This window comes from Meriones unguiculatus, chromosome 6 (genome assembly GCF_030254825.1).
Source record: "Meriones unguiculatus strain TT.TT164.6M chromosome 6, Bangor_MerUng_6.1, whole genome shotgun sequence".
NCBI classification, from domain to species: domain Eukaryota; kingdom Metazoa; phylum Chordata; class Mammalia; order Rodentia; family Muridae; genus Meriones; species Meriones unguiculatus.
This window is the reverse complement of record NC_083354.1, coordinates 46,819,281-46,841,707: the sequence shown is the minus strand read 5'-3', so window position 1 is coordinate 46,841,707 and position 22,427 is coordinate 46,819,281. Positions and strand designations below refer to the sequence as shown.

Below are 22,427 nucleotides of genomic sequence, written 5' to 3'. Positions count from 1 at the left end.
TAATCTAATCTTTAGGCTGATTTATTTGGTAGGTATGAGTGTTTTGCCTGCATATATGTTTGTGTACCACATATGTGCAGTTCTTGTAGAGGTCAGAAGAGGAATGAGATCACCAGGCCCTCTGCAATAAAAGCAAGGGCTCTTAACTTCTGAGTCATATCTTCAGCCCCACTTACAATTTTATTTTTAATACTTTTCACTAAGCTAATGATAGTTACCAATAATTTCTAAGCACGGATGTGTGGCAGACATTAAACCAGGTATTCCACACACATTAACTCATTATAACCTCAGCCTCACAGGCAGGTAAAACTGTAATTCTGCACATAGCAACCAACAGGGGTCAAAAAAGCACAGAGCTAGCCCTGGTAGACTAGGGTGGTCCAAAAACATCTAACAAAATACCCTGGGGTTTTAATTTACCCTACGCTATGGCTAGTCTGATTAACTCAGCAGTAACTAATATTTAATGTTTTTAAATTTAAACATTTGTACAGCAAATCTATTAATACCGTCAGTATGTCTGACTTGGAAACCAAGCCCAAGGCCACGCCATCATTACTGCTTTCCTAACCACCTCTGGTAGTGAGGACACTCACAGCCCACTCACCCAGGTACTGCTACAGTCCTGCTGACAGTTTCTGTGGCAAGGGTTATGCCTGCCAGAAACAAAAAGTGCAGGCAAGAACTTTTCAGTTTCAGAGAAAAACTCAACATTTACAGTTTCTCTTCAGCTACGTAGTCATTGAAAAATGGGTAGAAAAACCTTTTAGAGGGTCTACAATGATAGCAAACAGCTTTTCCTCAATCTATGCAGCTCTAACTTTGTTTCAAAAACAATTACTTTACTAAAGGGTTTCACTACTGTACACACACACTCAGCATGTGCATTTGAATTCATACGAAGCTGCTCTTTTGAGTTTTGTTTTTCACGCAGTACTGGAGATCAAGCTCAGAGTCATGCAAACGCTAGGTAAGTGCTCTCCCACTCCGGTTGCCTTGTCCTGGAGCTGCTGCTGAGAGGCAGCTGAGCCCCCCGAGGTGAGGATGAAGTTTTGAGGGAAATGTAACTGGAATATTTAGCAAACTCTTTAAAGTTTTGAAGCTTACATGTGGATTGTTCTTCTCCAGGAGCTCAGTTAATTTTTCTAACAGTGCAATAAGAAATTCTCTGGGTTTTCTCAGCACCCAAGCTGGCTGCGCAATAAAGATTCTCAAGAAAACTCCTCCAACAGCGAGCTCACCCTCCGCTTCTCCAAACACCACAGCAAAATCTTCAGGCAACTTTAAAGAGAGGAGAAAGAATCACAAGTAAGCAATCTTAAATTATACTTGTCTGTGAAGAGAGAAGTGTGAGACCATTAGTGAAAGCTTCATAGAATAAATTAGTGCAACAATAGCTGTACCAATTGTTTTAGACACAATAAAACTATAATAATTATGAGGTTTCCTCTTACTGGAGCCTAAAAAGGATGTCTTTAGTCATTTAGAGTCATTTTGTTCAAATGTATTACTACTTTTATGTCTGTTTGAAGCCTGGCTTTCCAATGGGCATATCCCATGTGTCTTAAGAACAGAGTAACTGATAGCTACAGGCTGACCAACTAACTCACAGGAATTAAAAACAACAAACAAAACAAAACAACTACAAAATAAAAGTGTAGTTTACCTTCCAGTTCACATCAGGGTTGTCCCGTTGGTTTTTAAAGTGCCTTGGGGTGGGAGGGGGAGAAAGGCAGAAACAGCAAACTTTAGTCAGCTTAACCCTCAGAACAAGTGCTGATGAGAGGCAGGCAGAGCAGGCCATGCGCCCCCTCACCCCCCGACTCCATCTTTACTTACTCCAGCATCATCTCTCTCACAGTTGTAGACACCTTATCTCTGGAACTGTCATTCCAGATCAGCTCTGGGTTTTCATGCGTTCCCTCAAATATATGCACAGCAGCTTCAGGGTTGTCTCTCATGGCATCCATGAACACACTGGGCAGAAATTTCATTAATGTAATTCGAACCTAAGGGAGGAAATTCAGAGTTTTAGGGGCCACTGAAAACATCTCAATATTTGACTTGTTCAAAGTTTTCTAAACCAGATTAGCGGTGTAATCCATGCTATGGGTGAGACAGAGTAAGAGCAAAAGACCTGGAAAAGGAGAAAAGATAAACCCTGATGGATGCAAAGGTAACTTAACAAGGTGAGCTGCCATACTTAAACATCCAGTTACTTCTCTGCTCCCTGCAGTTAAGAAACCTGAAAACACTCCAGCTGGAGGTGGTCCCTCCTATCTGTCATTTCAGCTGAGGTGAGAGGACTGAGAGGCATCCAGGGCAGCTTAGGCTATGTAGGGAGTCCCAGGCTAGCCTGAGGTACAGTGAGACATTGTCACAAATCAGGGAGACTGATCAACCAACCAACCAACAAACACATCCACCCAAGGGGGTAAAAAAATCTGGAAACCTTCGTGTGAAGTTTCCAGAATGGTTTATACGGGTTCATGTATGTGCAATACAACCCTTAGTTAGCAGCTGAATGAATGGCCCATTGTTTCATTTGTAAGCAGTGGTTTCAAGGTAGGATCTTCCCACTGCTGAGAGTGTAACCTGACTCCTCCTCCGTTTCATGACTGAAGATTTAGACTGAGCAGACTGCACCTTAAGCCCCAGTCTATGCCTATGCTCCCTAACTGTCCAGGTTGGGGCTGGACGGCCTACACTGCCATCTGTCACACATCAACTCTTCAGTGCAACAGTGCTCTGTCTATGCTGCTTTCCTATGAAGACAGAAGAGCCAGGCACTGTGAGCTCTCCCCTGTTCCCCAACTCTGGTTTATAGGCACACAAGGCCATGCACATCTTTTTTATAAGGGTGTTGGACACTCAGGTCTCCTTGCTTGCAGAGCAGGCACTCTTAGCCCTGAGCCATCTTCCCAGCTCCTCCCAATTCTTCTCGCGGAGAGAGGTGAGCAGCTATCACCCTGCTCAGACTCTCTTCAGCTTTCTGAGTTTCAGGTTCCCCTGACACAAAGGAGTAGCCTCAGCTTCCACAGAAGAGTATTTTTTGTCCCTACCATCCCAGACAGACATAAAATCAAATGTCATGAAATAATCACCACAGTAACTGATATTTTGTACTCACCTTTGGACCTATTAGTTTATCTGCTGTCATTTTGGCAAAAAGTTCTGCTGTCTGGGATCGAACTTGTGGATGTGTTGAATTGCAGAACATATCCAATAAATAAATCAAAGCTCCTATAAAGAAAACAATCAATGCTTATATGTAGAGAGCAACTTTTCTCATCAGCACACTTTCTTTCTATCCACTTTCCACATAATTTCAACTCACTACATTTTATACTTTTGATTCTCTTTGTCTGATTTTTTTTTTTTAATAAGGTCTCATTATTTTGCCTAGTTTGACCCAAAGTTTTTGGCTCAAACAATGCTCCCCCCTCACCCTGTGTAGCTGGGTCACAGGGCCACCACAATGCCTAGCTAGTGGTTTGAATTTCAGAACTCTAACACTTCAGTGCATTCTATGTCCCAGACTGTAAAGCAGCCCAAGTAGAACTCCAGCACACTGAAATGGACAGATAAGAAAGAGTTGTGTACATTACCCTTTGCCATTGCTTCTTTGATTATCTTTGTATTTGATGCCAATGCATAGAGAGTCTCCAGAACAAGCTGACGGCCTGCAAAGCAAAAGACATATCAAGTGCTGTGCCAACCCCTCAGCTTACATTTGCATCAACGTGTGTCAGATTCTTAGCCAGGTGTCTTACAGCGTACCACTTTTCATCCTCATGCTAATCAGCAAGACAAATCCTGCTATGGCTGTGCTATATGAATGAAACTGAGGCCCAGTCCACCCTGCCCAAGCTCTTATAGCGAGTTAGTGTATAGCTGGTTTCCCCACCCATGCTGGCTTCTCTCTGAAGTCCACACTGAAGACCATTATGCTATAGTGTCTTCCTACCTCACTGTTTCCTGCACGAATTACCACTTCCAAACTATCACTTCCTAATATCCAGAGGATACCCTACTAGGCACTTAAGATTCCTACTTAGTTGTTACTAAGTCGTTACTGTCTTAGGGACAAGAGGAAGAAACAACTGTACGCCAGTGCTACACTCCGAGGACACAACAGTACCCTGGACGCAGCCTGTTCTCCTCAGCCACTGATGCATGGTCTGTAAGTAGACTGAGCTAATAGTCTTTGCTCTTTCAAAGTCAAGTGAGAATGACAGACCAGAGGCCAAAGCAATGAAGAGCTGATAACAAGGAGAGAGGCTGACAAGCACTGGCTGAGACTAAAACACTGATAACAATGCTCCTTAGAAAGAGCAGGCCGAAATATCTAAATGTCAGCTACTTTCTTGTAAGAATAAAGTGCAGGCTCTACTATATAGATGAAGCAGTAATAAATTCACACTTTGTCTTTTTAAAGATTATTTATGTGTATTAACATTTGTCTGCATGGATGTTTGTGAACCACATTTGTGCCTTGTGTCCCAGAACTGGAGTTTTAAGTTGAGAGCTGCCATGTGGGTGCTGGGAACTGAACCCGGGTCCTCTGCAAGAGGAGCCAGGGCTCTAAGCTGGTAAGCCATCTCTTCCGCTCAAAATTTACATTTTGAAACTATAATTTCTATCATGTTTAACTTTACCAACAAGTTTAGTTTTTCATTAAGTCTTACAAAGCTTGAAAAAGAAAAGGAAAAGCCTTCTAAATGATTGCAGGCATGACAACAATAATCTGTAAATGGCTTCTTAAAGTAGCTATTTCATTGTTTTTCCTTTTCTTTTTTTGAAACAGGATCTCACAGTGTAACGCCGGCTGGCTTGGAACTCACCGAGATCCATTTGCCTCTGCCTCCTAAGTGCTGCCATTTTAAAGAGGTATTCCAAGAAAAATGCAACTCTATTCAATTAGCTGAATATGGAGAAACAACCAACAACACACACTAATCAAGGAGGGCCACTCTCAAGAGTGCAGAGGTAGACCAAGGTCCACACAGCACCCAGAAGTTAGCGGGGCTGCCTAGTAAGGTGTCACATCAAAGTACTTGTTTTGGGAAGCAGCTGGACTGAAACTGGAGGGGGTCTAAGCGATCTTCTACAGAGCAACCCTAAGGCTAGAACCGGCACGACGGCCAACTGTTACACTGCTGTCAAGGAATCGGAATCAGCATAGGCTGTATCCAGGAAATCAGGCTGCCGTATTCTACAATCACCTGGTGGTAGCATCTCTATGGGTATCAAATCAGTAAAAGATAAAGGGTGTAGGGGTAAGTTCAAAGAATCATGGCTACCTTAAACATATTTTCTATGTTTAAATCTATGTTTCTATCTTTTAAATTACATCACGGAACACTACATATTTTCAGCTACTCATACCTAGACTGTGCTCGACATACTGGCGTTCCCACAATATTTCCTAGGTTTTAGATTTCTCTCATTCCCCAAATTTCTAGATTTATGGGAAACAAAATAACTTTGTTCATTTATACAAAACATAGTTTAGAGACAATCAAATACGATGAATACTACACTTCAAATATTACCAAAATCAACATGGATGACATGTGTGTCAAGTTTTGTATCAACTGTGAACTGTTTTGACAGCTATGAACTATCATGCTGTGGTTTCCCAGATCCCTGTGCGTATACCTACTTGATGGCAATGAATGTAGAAGAGCCAACAAATTGGACAAAACCATGGATTCAGCAATGTTATTGACACAGTCCTGGTTTGACGTCACTATATTTACAACCTGAAAATTAATCAACAGGATATTAAATAATCTTGATCCTAAATTAAATGAAATGACAGTTTTATAAAAGTGACAAAAATGTTTATAAGAGAAAACACCTACTTTTTAGAAGAGTTTAATTTCAAAAGATTGGCTATTAATGTGGTCGTGTGAGAAGTTTTCTGCTTGACACAGAATGCCCACAGAACTGTGTCACAGATGGGGCACTTAGGGAGGATTGGTCTTCACCATGGTTTTCTTTTGCTTTAGGAGGAAGCAACTATCCTTAGCAGCTAACTCAACAAGCTGCTCTAACTTCCATCATAAAGGAATCGGTGCCTTTTTCTTTCAAAGAAAAGCTGCTTCAACTCTAGTAATTGTTGTATGTAACTAAAGACTGATGACACTTGAACCAGTTTCAGCATTCCAGAACGCTCTAGCCTAGATCTAATAAGTTCACTTAAAAAGTCACAAGATGGCTGAGCAATGGTAGCACATGCCTTTAATCCCAGCATTCAGGAGGCAGAGGGAGGTGGATCTCTGAGTTTGAGGCCAGCTTGGTCTACAGAGTTAATTCCAGAATGGTCAGGGCTACACAGAGAAAGCTTGTCTCACAAAACCAAAAAAGTTACAAGACACCTGAAGGAAGGAAACAATAAAGCATATTTTTCAATGCAAAGAACATGCTTCTTAAAGCTGACTATTAGTTTAATGACATTCTACTGAGAATGTGATGAGCTGAAAGGTAAGCTTAGGACGCAAAACACAGTTTTGTTTATTTTTTAAAAGCTATTTGTGTACCTGCTCCTGCAGGGTTAAAAGTGGTGTTTTCAGTAATAAACCATGTATTACAATGGCAGAGCGATCTGAGGATGACCTCAAGACCTTCCTCTTAGTGTTGCCTGGACAAACATTACGATGATCAGGACTTCCTGCTTCTGTCAACAGCTGCAGCCGAAACAGCACCCTCTGGGACTAATGGTCTCACTCTTTCTGAGAAAAAGCCTCCAACTTCTCTGGATCCTACCACCCAAGGGTTTGTGATACCCGTCTATATCCCTTCACCAAGGGTCCGTAACCTTGCTCAAACAGTTCCTTCTGTGATATAGGCCTACAAGGGGAGAACAATCCTGGTCATAAAACATCTTTTAGTGGTTACCAAGACAGGGAACTGCCTTCTCCTCTTGCTGATCTGTGGCTACTAAACTTTCCAGTAAAGCCTAGTTCCTAACACATGCCACATAGTACTCTCCAAGACACCATGGTTGTTGACACATGCCAGCAACCACAAATAGAACCTCCCTGAAAGATAGTGTCCAGAATTTGCTCTTTAAAGTTATATTCATATTTACATCAATTCAATTTCAAAAATACATGAATCTGGCCTAACAGAAAATATGAATTCAATACACAGACTTTCATCAACTTTAGATAATGATTACTCAAACCACTGACAGTAAGTGGCAGGAACATCCCTTAGTACAAAACTCTTTTTTTTTTTTTAAATTTATTTATTTACTATGTATACAATATCTGCATGTGTGCCCTCATATCAGAAGGATGTACCAGATCTCATTATAGATGGTTGTGAGCCACCATGTGGTTGCTGGGAATTGAACTCAGGACTTCTGGAAGAGCAGCCAGTGTCCTTAGCCTCTGAGCCATCCCTCCAGCCCCAAAACACTTTTACCTCTAAAGCCAGCTGCTGCACTTGACCAGCTCCATGCACTCGGAGAAGAGAAAATATTAACTTAAAGTGCCCAATGCATTCACTTTCAGAACCTAGGGAATAAAAAGCAGCAGTTATTTGATTTACAAGAGCTACAACTGCGGGCCTTGGGAAGCACACTGCCATCTGCTGTGAGTTGTGTCCTTTGGGCTCTGCGGAGCATCTGGAATCTGCACAGGGTGTTAAGAAGCAAAGTTCAGAACATGAGTTTTGTGGATTTAATGCACGCCTACCTCTAGCCTCAGGCTAAGAACAAGAAAAATTTCAAATACAACTCAAATCTTTAAATAGAAGAAGGTAATTTCACTCATTACCTCGACCAGTAATCTCCACCAACAGCCCACAGGTTGCATGAGCCACAGGACACACATGAATACAGCCCAACACAATCTAAGCTGACTCTAAGCACTGTGGGGTTTTGTTGTTGTTGTTGGGGAAAACGGCAACTCAATCACTCATTGCCATGCATGCCCTTTGAAGATGATAATGTTGTGCTGTGTTCAAAGGTTGGGCAAAGTTGTGTCTAGACCTTAGGATAATCCCCGTCAACCTGCTTGAATTTTGGGAGAATCTGACACCAGTTAGCCTTTAATTCAGACTGGGATAGAACTCTGCCAAACGAAGACAACATTGTGAACAATTTGATACGCACACACCAAAGGTTCCCTGTAATAGAACAGTGCTTCCATTCCTACTGCTTCAGTCCCAGTTCCATACATCTGCTGGCTCTTATCAAAAAGCACATCACAGGCAAGAGTGATTTGCTCAGCATACTTTGCCTGCTGCTGCACAGCCAAACAAAACAAAACAGTGTAATCGTTTGAGGTTCTTTCCCCAAAAGTCTGAAAATATTCAATAAGCTGCTTTTATTCAGTTTCAAAGCACTGCTTACTAGGTAAGAAATGTCACAACTAATCAGTGGGATGCAGGAGAGCATGCAGAGCACACAGTGCTAACACAGGCACTGAGACAGTCAGTGGTGAGATCAAAGCTCAGTCCCCATGCACACCCCCCTTCCTTGGTTCTTAATAGCTGCAAACCACACACTTCCTGTGCTAAAGCATCACTGTACCTTAAAACACCACTAACATTTTATGATGTCAGCCCCCAACAATACAGAATGATGTTCTCTCTGGGTTTCAAAACTCTTTAAAAATATCTTAATGTACCTTGTAAATGAAAATTTTCCTAATACTGCTACTGGTTAAATAAAAATTTGGTAAATGCCAAGAAGCCAAAAGTTTTAATAGGACTTCAATATTCACTGAAGAGGGTAAATAAATACCTTAAAGAAATTTAGGATGAATTTGTGTTGCTTAGGGTCTCACTCTGCTGGCATTAGTTAGAAATGAAGGCTGCGCTGTGGTCACAGCTTTACCCTGCCCTGCACCCGCCCAGAAATGGACGCTAGGATGGTTATCTGGGGCATTTCAAATGTCCTTTGAAAAACATTCAAGAGAAGAACTCTCACTTTTTATGTTTTCAATCTTTACGTATCAAAAACTTCAGGCAATTTTTAAAAAATATATGAGTGTCCATATGTAAATGGCACTGTGTTGAGGACCAAAGAGGCAAAATTTAGACACCTAATAAATAAATCCAAGCATGTATATACGACGTGCCACTTTATACGCTAACAAATGATGCTATTTCAGTTCATTTTTTCTTCTAAGGATGCTATCCTGACTTCCCTCGCAGCCTATTTACAGGAGGAGATGTTATGAAGTCAACTCCCTCATTATTATACCACACATAGCAGAATAGCCAAAAGTGATTTTCCCCGAGTCTACACAGTAAAACTGAGAATGTTTTGGAATTCTCTGGCTGCTCTGTTATAATGGTGCTATGAATCCAGTACAATCACACACCTGGGTTGTATTTGATGACATTTCTCAGTGCCTCCAGGGCCATTTCCACTCTCGGTAAACGGTCCCCATGTTGCTCTGACTCCACTTTCGCAGCATGAGTGATGGCCATGAATGTGTGGAGGTACTGGGCCTGAGAGCCTATATAATCCAAGAGACTTGCAGCAAATTCTTTTGGAACCTAAGTTAAGCACATAAATGATAAATGTGAGTGCCACTGTAATAACCTATCTTAAAGGTCTGCAACAAAAGAAAAACCTCAAGAAATTGAATGGATGTGATCAAACTGTAAATACAAATGAAATACAGCTATGTATCAAGGAGTGGGAACAACCAAATCCAAATAGAATTTACTTAAATGTCTGAGATCTTACACACTTTCACCAGTATTACATTGTTTCTCTCTGTCTCTCTCTGTCTGGTCTCCCCTCACCCCCAGTGCCTCCACTACGCCCAGCTTAGGTTGTAATTTTACAATACAAAAACTACATATAGCTACAATAGAAATTCAGGTTAGCTCTTCAAGAGTCTGTACCAACCACTTCTCATTCAACTTGGTAGCAAATGTCTGTAATCTTAGCTACTTAGGAGGCTGGAACAGCCTGGTCCACAAAGCAAGACCCTATCTCACATATATGCATGCATACATCCATGTACAAACACAGTATGATTTACTTCTCTTTTTACAAGCTATTCAACTACAAAATTTTTGCCTTTCCCTCAAAGTATCAAATAAATGGGAAAGATAAGAAACATAGCTGTTTTATAAGACTCAGTTTTTCAACACTTTAGAGCAGCAGTTCATAACCTTCCTAATGTTGGGACCCACTAATGCAGTTTCTCATGTTGTAGTGAGTCCCCCAACCATAAAATTATTTCCTTGCTACTTCACTACTATAATTTTGCTGTTATGAATCGAGACTAAATATCTGATATGCAGGGTATCTGATATGTAACCCCTGTGAAAGGGTTGTTGGACCACTGGTCCCTGAAAAGGCTCATCAGCTGTTAATGGTCACATCCTTACCCAGGACAACTTAAAAAGAACTCAGCAGTAAAGAAGTATTAACTGCAATCTGTGAACTCTAAGTAATAGTCCTGAGGATCAAAGGCATCAATCAGATAAGATGAAAAGCACTAACCTCCAGCTGGAAAGTCGGGACTTCATTGTAGACTCTAACAAAGATCTCACCCACAATGAGTTCTTTGGCATGGTCACTGTAGACAAATTCTGCCCCATAAGTCTTGTCACAATCACCCTTTAAAGAAAGAAAAACAGACCACTACATGCAAGAACTTAACGTCTAGTCTGTAAACCTCCTGCTTTGCTGAATAGTGCACTGACCGCATCAAGACGCGCACTCCCTCTAAGAGGGGAGTGAGGGGCACGCGCTAGCGCACGGCGGCAGGAGGCTCGGCACAACAAGGTGCCTTACTTCTGCTTAGACTATCAGCACCCATTCTGAAGGCTCAGAAGATCTCCAGGACGAGTCAAGAGTTAGAGCTGGCCTGTAAGGCAGGTGTGACACTGCTCTTCTCAGTCTTCCACTGGACATTTGACTCAGCCATGCTTTGGGGGTATGGGGAGGAGTGGAGGTAGAGCTGGCTGAGAAATGAGCACAGTCACACTGGGGGTTACAAGGAATAAATTGAGTTAAAGTGCCCAATTCTTCCAATGTATTAATATCTTCTCCACTAGAAGGTGGTAGATAAGAGGAAATGTCAGTTTTGATAATGGAAGCTTTGACTGACAGGCAAAGCAGCTCAAGGGCATGAAACTGGTTAAACAGATGCTAGCTGTATGTAAGTAGTGATAGTAAGGAAGTCCTAATGTTGCTGGAGAGATGGATCAGTGTTAAGAGTACTGTCTGCTCTTCCAAAGGACCTGGATTCAACTCTTAGCACTACATGGCAGCTCACAACAGTCTGTAACTCTAGTTCCAGGTGGTCTGACACCCTCACACCAATGCATATAAAATAAAATTAAATAAATTATTAAAAAAAAGTCCTAATGTAGTATTTTAAATTTAGTCTGTTTTTGCTCCCAACTGCTGAGTCATCTTCACACCCTAAAGCGCTACTTCACACAATACCAGGCTATCCTTGAAATGGGCCAACCAAGAGATGGCCAGAAGCTGCTGATTTAACATCTAATTGGTAAATAGCACATTGCTTCATTGAGATTGATTCCACCAGAGAAAGTCACCTAAGAACATATAAAAAACATTAGCATACCTTTTTAATCATATTCTCTTGTTGTGACTCAAGAAATTCAAGCAGTTCTGCCCGTGTAGAGTTATTCCACATCAAATAAGGGTTCTCTGTGTTGCTGTTAAGCATCTTCAGGATCTAGGGAAACAGTGTTTCTGTTAAGTGACACTCAGGCAGCCTTGAGTGGAAGACTGTGGTTAGTACCTCTATAAGTCCAACAAATTTGCTGATGCTGTCCATCTTGCAGTTAAGAAAAACCAAGGCTACAAAATCTGCCATTATTTGTCACAGGTCTCAAAATGAAAAACTGGAACTGAAACCTGAGCCTGATTTCAATTAACTCCTCAGTCTTAGTTCTGCTCTTGTGAAAATCTAGTATCTTAAGTATTTGTTTAGCAGTATTTCTAAAAAGTCACACTATACTTTTTCATATACATACACTTGAAAATAAAACAAAATCTACATCTTTATGAAGCACACTCCTAAGAAAGGAAAATAAAAAGTGACGGGGTAGCTTGAACTTCCGGTCTATGCCATGACTCAAGGCCACAGCTGAGGAGCGCTGCAGGCAGATGATGTTTCCCTTTGGCTCTCTGCAACTGTAAATAGATACTCCATACCTCAAGTGTCTGAATCAAAAGTGTTTCCATTTCTCATTTCTAGAGCTCTAGAAATTTCTAGAGGTCAGGAAGAAAGTAGATTATGTGTGGTGGTTTGAATGTCTGGTTCCCAGCTGGTGGAACTGTCTGGGAAGGATTAAGAGGTGTGGCTTTGTGGAGAAGGTGTGTCACTGGGGATGGATGGGCTTTTAAGTTTCAAAAGCAGATTCAAGGCCCAGTCTCACCTTCTTTCTGCCTGCCGCCTTCAGATAGGGATGTAAGCTCTTAGTGGCTGATCTAGTGTCATACCTACCTGAAGCTATAGTCCCCACCATGATGGTCATAGACTAACCCTCTGAAATTGTAAGCAAGCCCCCAATTAAATGTTTTCTTTTAAATGTTGCTTAGGTCAGCCAGGTGTAGTGGTGCATGTCTATAATCCCAGCACTCAAGAGACGCAGAGGCAGGTGGATCTCTGTGAGTTTGAGGCCAGCCTGGTCTACAAAGCAAGTCCAGGAAAGCCAAAGTTACACAGAGAAACCCTGTCTTGAAAACAAACAAACGAGTTGCCTGGGTCATGGTGCCTCCTCCTAGCAACACAAAAGTTAAGACAGCATGTACACTTCATCATCTTCAAAGCCATCCAATCTTTGCTTTCAAAGGTTATAGAGAAAAACAAATGATTAGAAAAATCCTCTCACTGAGACCAGGCAGTTTAAAATAAATATCTCATTAAATATAGATAGAAATTATGGAAAGACTTGATTTTAAAATAAAAAGAAAATGTAAGGCTGCAGATGAAACACTGCATTTCATGGAGTATTTCTGGAGAGGATTTTGCAGGCACTAAAAAAACATCAAACTAGAGGGCAAAAGATCCAGGGAGAACACAGCTGGTTCCTCTTTAGGGGAACTGAAACCCCATAATAAACCACCACAAGCATAAACAACTACAAAGCAAGTGAGGGCTTAGACTCTAAAAGTACTTGGAATTTTAGAAGCCTGAGGACAGTATCCTCACAAAAGTAACAGACAACAAATAAAAAAGAAGGAGAAAAAGAAAAATAGAGAAGAAAAACTGGCTCTCTGTTCTCTCTGCCAGGATGACCCGGCTAACACCTGGTGCACAGTCACTAGATCATCAGTTTTCTAACACTAAAGGTGGGGTCTGGCCTGTTCATGTAAAATCTTTATTTGATTTCTGAGACAGGTCTCATTTTGTAGCCCAGGCTGGCCTGGACTTAAACTTTCTGGATGAACAACCTAAATGCTCCATTAAAGCCTTTAAAGTCCTGAAGCTTTTCTTACCTAAAGAACTGCAGCACACAATACTTAAGTGTAGCTTTACAGTTTAATTCTTTAATCCTGTCTTCCCCGAGTGCTCCTCAATGCCCTCACCAAAGAGGACACACATGTTGTGAGGTCGCTGAAGTAGTGCTTATTTTCACCGTGAACTGATGTATAAAGGCATTTATGCAGGGGTGTGGTTGTATGGATGTATTTTCAGCATTTCAACCTTGACCAAGAATAAGCTACAACATTAAAAGAAACATCTAAACAAACTTGGTCCCTGATACAAATTCACTTTCTTGTCTAAGTTGTGACTCAAGGTTGGTAAGAATTATGGTGGGCTCTGTTGCTGAGAAACTTGAGGCTAACCTCTCAGAGGTCTATTGTCACTGTCATAAACCCACAACACACTCATTTTCTTGGCTGAGAGAACAAGCATGTGAATTTTTATTTCTCATTTTCTTAGAGCAATCGGGATTATCCTGTTCCTTGGCTACTTAAAGGATTTTGCACTACTCACATAATCAGGTTAGTGCTAGTCCATACCTCAGTAGCACTAGCCACAGCAAGCTTTCTAGCAATGTAGGGTGTCAGCATGCCAGCTAAACTCTTCCTGACAGTTGGATTTTCTGGGGTTGCTTGATCCTCTGGCAAATATCCACCAAGGCGACTCAGAGCATGGACACTTAGTTTTGCAAGACTATTGGCTACTTCCTGTTATTAAAAAAAAAAAAAAAAGACATTAAAGTACAAATTTCTCCTTACATAAGTGACACAACAACTTTATGGTCTCATACTGTATAGAAACATTCTAATGATCAGAATGGAAACAGCCAGCACAGGTGTGCCAATATCAGCACCACAAAACTTATGCATTCAAGAGTTATTTTGTTTTGAGGCAGGGAAACCCCACAGCCTGACATGCTCATCTGTAGCCAGTGCAGTGTCTTATAGAATCACCTGAAAGCAGAATGAAGAGGAGGAGATAGGAAGGTAGGCCTGACTGCCAGATGCACACGCTGGATATATGAACAATGAATAAAAACAAATATGAACCAAGAAATAGAAAACAAACAAAAAATAAAAATCAGACAAGTACAAAGGTGTTGGGGAGAGCTAGTCCCAACAGCTTGATAAATTATTTTATTTCCCCGTTCTATAAACTGCACAAAAAAAAATTGTGAAATCATCGAGTTGACTCTGAGTAACTAAGAAAATATTAAATGATCTCTGTTCCAGAGAGTCCCTTGCCTTAAACTGCTCAAGCAGATGCGGTTAAAACCGAAAGTGGCTGGGCATGGTGGTACATAGCTGTAATCCCTGCACGCAGAGCTGGGGGCAGGAGAATGTTTGGGGATACACATCTGAGGTCACTCTGGGCTGTACTTAAAGAATCCATTTCAAACAGAGGTTTGCCAGCTTCAGAAACAGTCCACAGCCACCCTGAAACACAGCATCACTGAATAGCTCAAGCTTTATTTCCCAATGATTTATTAAAGTTACCTGCTGGTTTGTTTCTTCATTTTTCTGAATGCCACTCTCTTCCAATGTATAGTCATAATTAAAAAGATAACCAAGCAGATGCCACAAAATTCCAGCCTGAAATAGATGTGTCTGCAGCCAGAAGTCCACAGCAAAAGAACTGACACATTCCACTGCCAGGGCGGCCACCCGTGGGATACACTGCAAGGAGAAGACAGAACTGACTTGCAGGGTGAAAAACACTGCCAAGGGACACCAGCCATGAACACATGCCCAGCTAGCTATTTTTTTTTTAAACAAAGTATCTAGTAGTGTGCAAAGAGTCAGAGAATCAGCTCTTTCAGTTTTCAACTAAACACAACGAAGCATCCATAGCAACACTGCTAACATAATCAGAGGTTTGAGCTTCACATCTGCATTCTTGTTTCTACAGAACCTTCTGAAGGCATCAAGCAGAAGCAGCTGAGGAACACTGCTCAGGTTCTCCAGTCCCAGCTGCCTCATCCAGGGTCTGCGTCTCTGTCCTTTTTTTTTTTTTTTTCAACACAACTGAAGTCTCTCCTCGCAGGCAGCCAGAGCATCTTCAGAGCTGGCTTCTCTTGGCAGCTCCAGGGAATCAGCGTGTTCTTAGATCTTGGAAGCCTTCACAGTAAGCAGTGACTGCACCGCAGGTTTACAAAGTCCTGCCCTTTCATTACAGTTTAGTCCTGTCTTCTCTCTTTTCTTCTTTAGAAATTAAGTCAGACTCTTATCTTCTAGCTATGTCACTCCAGTCTTACTATTATTATTATTATTATTTTGGCCAAGAATAGGAACAATCCCATCATTTACAGGAAAAAAAGTTTCTAGAGAATACCTGAGATACACGTAATTCACTTAGAAGTAATTCTGGGTAAACACATGGCTATAAGTCAAACAGTGGTTGCATGAAAAGAAACCAATGGTGACCCCACCCAGAGTGGACAGGTGTGAGCTATACCTTGCCAAAATACAGCACTCGGCAGAGGTCCTTGATGATGCCTGGCATTTCTGTGATCTTCTCCCGGCACTCTTCAAACTGTGCAGCCACACTATAGCATCTGCTTATGTGGCCACAAACCTGCAGACAGGACAAGAGACAGCAGCAGTCACATATGCAGTCCTTATGTAAAACACAAGACAAATCAGCAGAGATGTGAGAGCAATGTTTAATGTTAAATGCAATGCTCCAATCTTAAACATGACGTTTTGACTAAATTAGCAGCAATCTTCTTACAGGTAGAGGTCAGCATACCACAGAAAAACACATCATAGACTGTTTTTATGCCATTACTAAGCTAAGAATAGTCTTGTTCTGCTTTTAAAAAATGTTACAGGTGTTATTTTAAAAAACCAATAAAACACAAAAGATTATATAACAGAATATGAAAACCTAATGCCTGAAATACCTACACAACTTTCATTTTTAAAAAGCTCATGGGATTCTTATTTTTGTGCATTTATTAAATGTGGCAGGATACTGTAAATTTTTTTTATACAAGCCATTTCAATACAGCAGCTGCAACTCAACACCAGTATTCAATTGATTTATAGCCTAAAGAAATGAAAGGCCACACAAAAACCCTGCTCTATAATTTAGTGACTTCCTGATGAGTTTTCTACCAAAGAATCAAGCTATTTCAAACCTTGACAAACAACAGTCAGTTAATAGACTTGGGTGGAGGACAATGGAGCAAAGTAGAGAGGTGCAGAGGCGAGTGAAATAAGAATGACAAAAATGACGTGTGTTTGAGCTGGGGAAGGGAGCTTGAAAGGCCACACTGCTCTCTATCTTTTTCTAAAAACAGAAAGGTTACTGTAGTGAGGACCCCGAGTGTCTTTACTGCAAACATCGGCAGCCCCACCCTACGCTGAGAAACTTGGTAGGGTGGAAGGCAGTGACCTGTGTTTTAAGGAACACCCCAGATGACATCTGAATGCTGAACCCCCTCCCCCCACCCGTGTCTAACTAGAGCTTAACCTCACCTGCACTGACATGTCACTTGGCTTACTGGAACGATTCAGGACAGCCACACAGCGACTAAATGCCTCCTGTAACACCTGTCAAAAAGAAGTGTGCCATTAACTCTCCACCTTGACTTGAAGGGTAAAAAGCCTTTTTCGGTAGGGATAAGAACACATAACCTTTTAATGTTATATGTTTGGTAACTAAACACTTACTCAATTGACATTTGTGAAATAAGCAAGTAAATAAAAGGCTCAGGGGTTTGCTGCTTCTTAAAAGCATTCCTAAGAACTACTTTATAAGTAACATTATCTTCACCACCTTGAACTCAGTACTTCTGACTCCTATTAAAATGAGCCTCTCTTTACCTTTGATTTCAGCACTAGAATATAGAGACTATGATGCTGTGGTATCTGCTGAAATAAAGGCAAAGGAAAAACTGCACTAAATGCATTTGTACTGAGAGATTCTGTATTGTCAAGAGCCACTTATGTGCCTGGACAAGTGTGAAGATCAGCCTGAGGGTCGTCCCTATTACCTCTAATCCATTTTCTCTTCTGAGCTCTTCTGCGTTGAGGGCTGAGCAGTTGACTGTGTGAAAAGCCAGCTCTGCAGCTGCAGGCAACAGTGGTGACTCTTTCGAGAAAAGGAGGTCATCTGAAGTCTCCATTGTTATAGTCTTAATTAACATGGGGTATCCTGCATATTTATATGGCTGTAACTCTAAAATGACAGAACAATGTTAAGGTCATATGGCTCAGTGATGGTACCTCAAAAATCAGCCCACATATTACACATCTCCTAATTTACCTTTTTGGGAACTTATGCAGTGAATTATAATACATTTTGGTAAGTTAACTGCACTTGGCATGGAGATAACTGATTTTGCAGAACATCTGCTTTGTCATCCATGTGAACTTTGTAATCTTTCACTTGATTACATGCTGCAAGACACGGCAAGTGCTCCAGCACTCACCCTGGCATTCAGTGTAAGAGTGAGACTCAGTGCGGAGTGCAAGCTAGCACTCAGTGATCAGCTTCTAAGAACAGGCTCCCTGATCTGTTTTTTTTTTTTTTTTTTACTATTTGCTTTAAACTAAGAAGAGGCTCCCTGCTCTGTCTATTGTACTATTTGCTTTAAACATTTACAAATCCTGAAATACAATTGTTACTACAAATACTAAATAGAAAACGTATCAACTATTTGCCTAATTCTGTTTTGGTAAGTACAGTCAGAGATGCTGTCATCTACGGGCATACAATGAGAATTTAAAAATTCAGTGTTTTTTACATTATTAAATGAGGCAAGAATACACAAATAATCAGCCATGATATAAACTTTTACTTTTTATGTGTACAGGTGTTTCGTCTACATTTATAATATACATTTGTGTATGTCTGATGCCCTTGGAACTGGAGTTATAGATGGTTGTGAGCTGCCCTGTAGGTGCTGGGAATTGAACCCAAGTTCTCTGGAAGAGCTACCAGTGCTCTTAACAATTGAGCCACTTCAACAGCACCCTCAGCCATGATATTTTTAAGCAGCTCTGTAATCTCACTTGAAATAAGAATAAAGTGTTTTTGTATTTTGAAGCTGATCAATAACTGCCTGTCTTAAATTATACTGTTTTAAGCTGACTTAAGAAGAAACAAAGTAAACATGTATGTATGTCTGTGTGTGTTTAAAAAATAAATTATTTCAGGGTTTTGACAGAGATTTGTAACCTCATTCTTAGTTCTGGAAGCCATTTAACTAAGATGCTTTATATAATGTTCTCTTCAAGTCATATACAAAATTGTATTGATAAAGGTCTCCTTAATGATCCATTTCCAAATTCTCAGCTGTCCTTTCCAAAACCAACACAACTCCCTCTCGTGTTAAGTTCCCCAGACATCCCCATGCTGTTCTTAAATTCCCCACCATGCACTCTTCCTTCCTTCTCTACCATCATCTTACATTGTTCTTAAGCCAATAGATTAACTGCTTTATAAAACCCCAAAAAGAATTAAAAAAAATCAACATAGCCTTAGAAATTTGGGCTATTAACTGAGAGGGCTACTACAGTGGCTCTGGAAACATTTAGATAACCCTTTACTTAACACGTACGTCACTAAAACCAGTGTTTTTCTAACTATTCCAAAGGACACAGGGTCTTGATAGTGACATATGAAATAGGAGATATGAGGCGGACAATCTTTTCAAGTTCCTTTTTAAAACCCAAACTGGTTTGGTGTTCATCTTCTGATGCTGCTGGAGACAGGCCAGGCAGTCTTTACAGGTAACTGAAGATCATTAAATGATCTTTAAATTCCTGACTCTGTTTACTGTCTTATGTTTCACTTAATGTGTTTGCTGCTAGAGGGCCAAACACAGAGGTAGCCATGACAAGAAGGTCCACAGCAGGAACTGCTTTCCTCTGAAAGAAAACTGCTTTCCCAAACCAAAACCTCAATTCCAAGAATCTTTTGCAATAACAATTCTAAATATGTTAGAATATGTTGCAGAACACATAACTCAGTTAGATTAGCTAGAAAATAAGCCATGATCTGTCATGACGGAGGATTTACCTTCTTTATGGCGGTTGAAAAGGATGCTCTGTGTTTTCAGAATTAAAATTATATTCTCTGGATCTGGCCCATCCACTATTTTTGTTGACTTGGTACATAAAAATTCATATGCTTTATTTACTTTTTCAAACATGTCCTGTATGTGACCACAGACAATTAGGTTTTAATTGAATTATTATAGTTAAAACTTAAAACAAGACATAATTGGCACTTGGCTATTATAATTTACCAATTTCTTTAATTACTTTACTTTAGTATTAAGGAATGCATTCCAACTGACATCTAGCTGGTATACGTTAAGAGGAAATTACATTTTTCCCCTGAATAAGTATCCCAGGATTTCAATTTTATGTAAGGAAACAATATTTTCATAAGGATTTAAATATCCCATTGAGTGTACAAGAACACACATATACTAAAAGGCTTGGGGATGTAGCTCAGTTGGTAAGGCGCTTGTCTAGCACGCACGAAGCCGTGGGGTTGAAGTCTAACACCGAGTGAACTGGGCATAATGATCTGTGCCTGCAACCCCAGAGGGCAGGAGTAATAATTGTAAGGTCTTCCTTGGCTATGTGAGAGCTAGAGACCAGCCTGGGATATGTGAGATCCTTTCTCCACACAAAAACCCCTAAAACTCCTCACATATACCAGAGACTGACGTAATGCAGAAAAACTACCGATGACAAGTACTTCAATTTTATTCTGTAAACACTTTTTGCTACATTTTTATCTGTGTGGGAGGGGTAGGTGCACTCCACCACGTCATGTGTAGAGGTAAGAGGACAACTCGCAAGAGTTAGTTCTCTCTTCTCATTTTGTTCCAGGTTCTGTGGCAAGCAAATTCCCCTGCTGATTCACCAGACCAGTAGTCTGGTCTCCAGTGCTACTGTTCACTGAGTGCTATGCCAAGCACTGTGTTAAATTCTATTACAGTTTTAATTTGCAAAAGAGCTATTTCAGTGTGTACCATCACTGTCTTCATGAAAATCCTGCAACTTGGAGACAGTAAATGATTTACTTAGAAACAAAACACTCAGCAGCACCAGGAAGCCTAATGTAAGGGCCTGGTACCTGTCAGTTTATACAGTATTTTAATATCTAAAAAGTTAAGCCTAGCAATTTGATGAATGTCAAACCTTCTATTTTGTTTTTCTGAGATGAATTTGGTTTGCAATAAGTTCAGAAAACAAAGCAACAACAACAAAACCCATTAAACAACTCCCCTTAAACTAAAACCGAATCAAAGCAAAACAAAAAGAACCTAAAAGCCAATGAAGCCTTTAACTTTAAAAACATTTACATTCATACAAGTGACATGTTTTCATGTTAAGTCTTCCTTCTCAGAAATACTGTATGTTTCCAATTTCCTACTTCTTCACTTAGGATAAGAATTGGTTGTCATTAGAAAAAACAAAACAACAACAACAAAACAACAAAACAAACCACAAACATTCCCTAAGCTGCATGGTGATGACACACCTTAAATAAAGTTTATCTACTATTCTAATGATTGACCATTAGAGTTAATTCTCAAACAGTAATGAATAAGGCTGGAGAATAAATTTGCCCTAAACATACTAGCTACAGGAACAGCCCTTCCAGCAGATTGAGAAGCCCACCCACAGAGAAAGCACAGGCTGTGGCTGGAAGTCTGTTCACACTGAGTATGTAAGATGAGGCAGCTGGAGCAAAAGCAAGTGAAACCTGTCCCAAAGGCGACACATACCCTTCCTTCTGGGTTCTTATCCGGATGGTACTTTTGTGCGAGTCTGAAGTAAGCTTTTCTAATTTTGCTTTCATCATGCCTGGAAGAAGCGAAACTGTTTGTGAATACAGTAAGGTACATAAAAAAGGTACATAATCATCTAACGTGATGTTTTAATACTGCCATGTCTAGATGTCAGGAACTGTATTATTGATCCCATATTTGGAATTAACCATATATTAGGCATCCAATTAAGTCCTGTAAGATTTAAGTAAGATTATATTCTTATGTTATCTTTATAAGTGAAATAAAAGCTAAAAGTTCCCTAAGCATTCAACTTATAAAATTTAGTTGTTTATAATACAGTTTTAATATTATCTACTTTAATAAGTTACAGAATTATATTTGGGATTTGCTTAACTAAGACGTATATTTTAAAATCCAACAATATGTCAAAAATGTCTAAATGCCACTGCAAACTGTATAATTTTAAGTTACCTTATCAGTATTAAGAAAATGTAACAAAGACATTTATTCTGTACTGTAAAAATGCCTGTTAAGCCATTTTCCTCTACCAGGTGTAGTCTTTCTAAAACCTCCCAGGAATGCTCCTGATCCACATGCGGTGTCCTGGGCATACGTCCACCAGACCTTTCTCAAGCACAGCATACACAGGAGGAGGAGGAGGAGGCAGGAACCAAGTATGCACAAGGGTACCACATGCCAGGTGAAGGCCAGGCACACTGCACACAACAGTTCAAGTACTAAGATGCAATGGTTACCAACAAGAACAGAGGAACGTCACCTGGTCAGTAGATCTGTAATACATCAGAGGCAGTGACCAGAGTTCCAGATTTATTCTCAAAGGCTTTGTGTACCAAAAAATAGGCACAAAGTTTAAAATGGCAGCCTAAGTGGAATTCCACCTTTGATATTAATGTCTTAGGCTAAGGCAGACATCTACTACCACAATACTGAAATAACTCACAGCCCCTGGCCTGCAGGCAGGTTAAGCACTTCGTAAGCATCATCTATGGACATCATAGGCGGCTTCTTTTCTACTTCCTTCTTCCAAGCATCAAGGGAATCTTTCAGAAGCTTAACCTTCAAGACAGAGGAGTAAAATCTGTGTCCAGTAAAATAAATTAATTCAAAATATAATTTTAGGTTTGTACAATAATTGTGCTATATTTATTTAAATCAACATTTCTAGGCTATCCAATTAACCATGTATTGAAATACAAAAA

The 22,427-nt window shown here is 40.4% G+C and overlaps 1 protein-coding gene across 2 annotated transcripts in view; it reads right to left on the bottom strand.

Moving 5' to 3' along the window:
* Positions 1-22,427, bottom strand: part of Dnajc13 (DnaJ heat shock protein family (Hsp40) member C13) — a 116,579-nt gene that overhangs the window by 14,839 nt on the left and 79,313 nt on the right. For both annotated transcript variants that reach the window (XR_009592333.1, XM_021647800.2), the window contains exons 34-51: positions 22,169-22,284; positions 21,202-21,280; positions 19,476-19,611; positions 17,446-17,630; positions 16,928-17,002; positions 15,903-16,022; positions 14,945-15,124; positions 13,988-14,155; positions 11,577-11,690; positions 10,484-10,600; positions 9,345-9,522; positions 7,438-7,529; positions 5,669-5,768; positions 3,612-3,686; positions 3,134-3,246; positions 1,843-2,012; positions 1,670-1,712; positions 1,111-1,284 (exon numbers count right to left, since the gene is read on the bottom strand). Coding sequence is in view for 1 of the 2 variants with exons in the window: in XM_021647800.2 (XP_021503475.1) it covers positions 1,111-1,284; positions 1,670-1,712; positions 1,843-2,012; positions 3,134-3,246; positions 3,612-3,686; positions 5,669-5,768; positions 7,438-7,529; positions 9,345-9,522; positions 10,484-10,600; positions 11,577-11,690; positions 13,988-14,155; positions 14,945-15,124; positions 15,903-16,022; positions 16,928-17,002; positions 17,446-17,630; positions 19,476-19,611; positions 21,202-21,280; positions 22,169-22,284 (2,235 nt within the window). In the remaining variant the exon portion in view is untranslated. The remainder of the gene's footprint in view (positions 1-1,110; positions 1,285-1,669; positions 1,713-1,842; positions 2,013-3,133; positions 3,247-3,611; positions 3,687-5,668; positions 5,769-7,437; positions 7,530-9,344; positions 9,523-10,483; positions 10,601-11,576; positions 11,691-13,987; positions 14,156-14,944; positions 15,125-15,902; positions 16,023-16,927; positions 17,003-17,445; positions 17,631-19,475; positions 19,612-21,201; positions 21,281-22,168; positions 22,285-22,427) is intronic.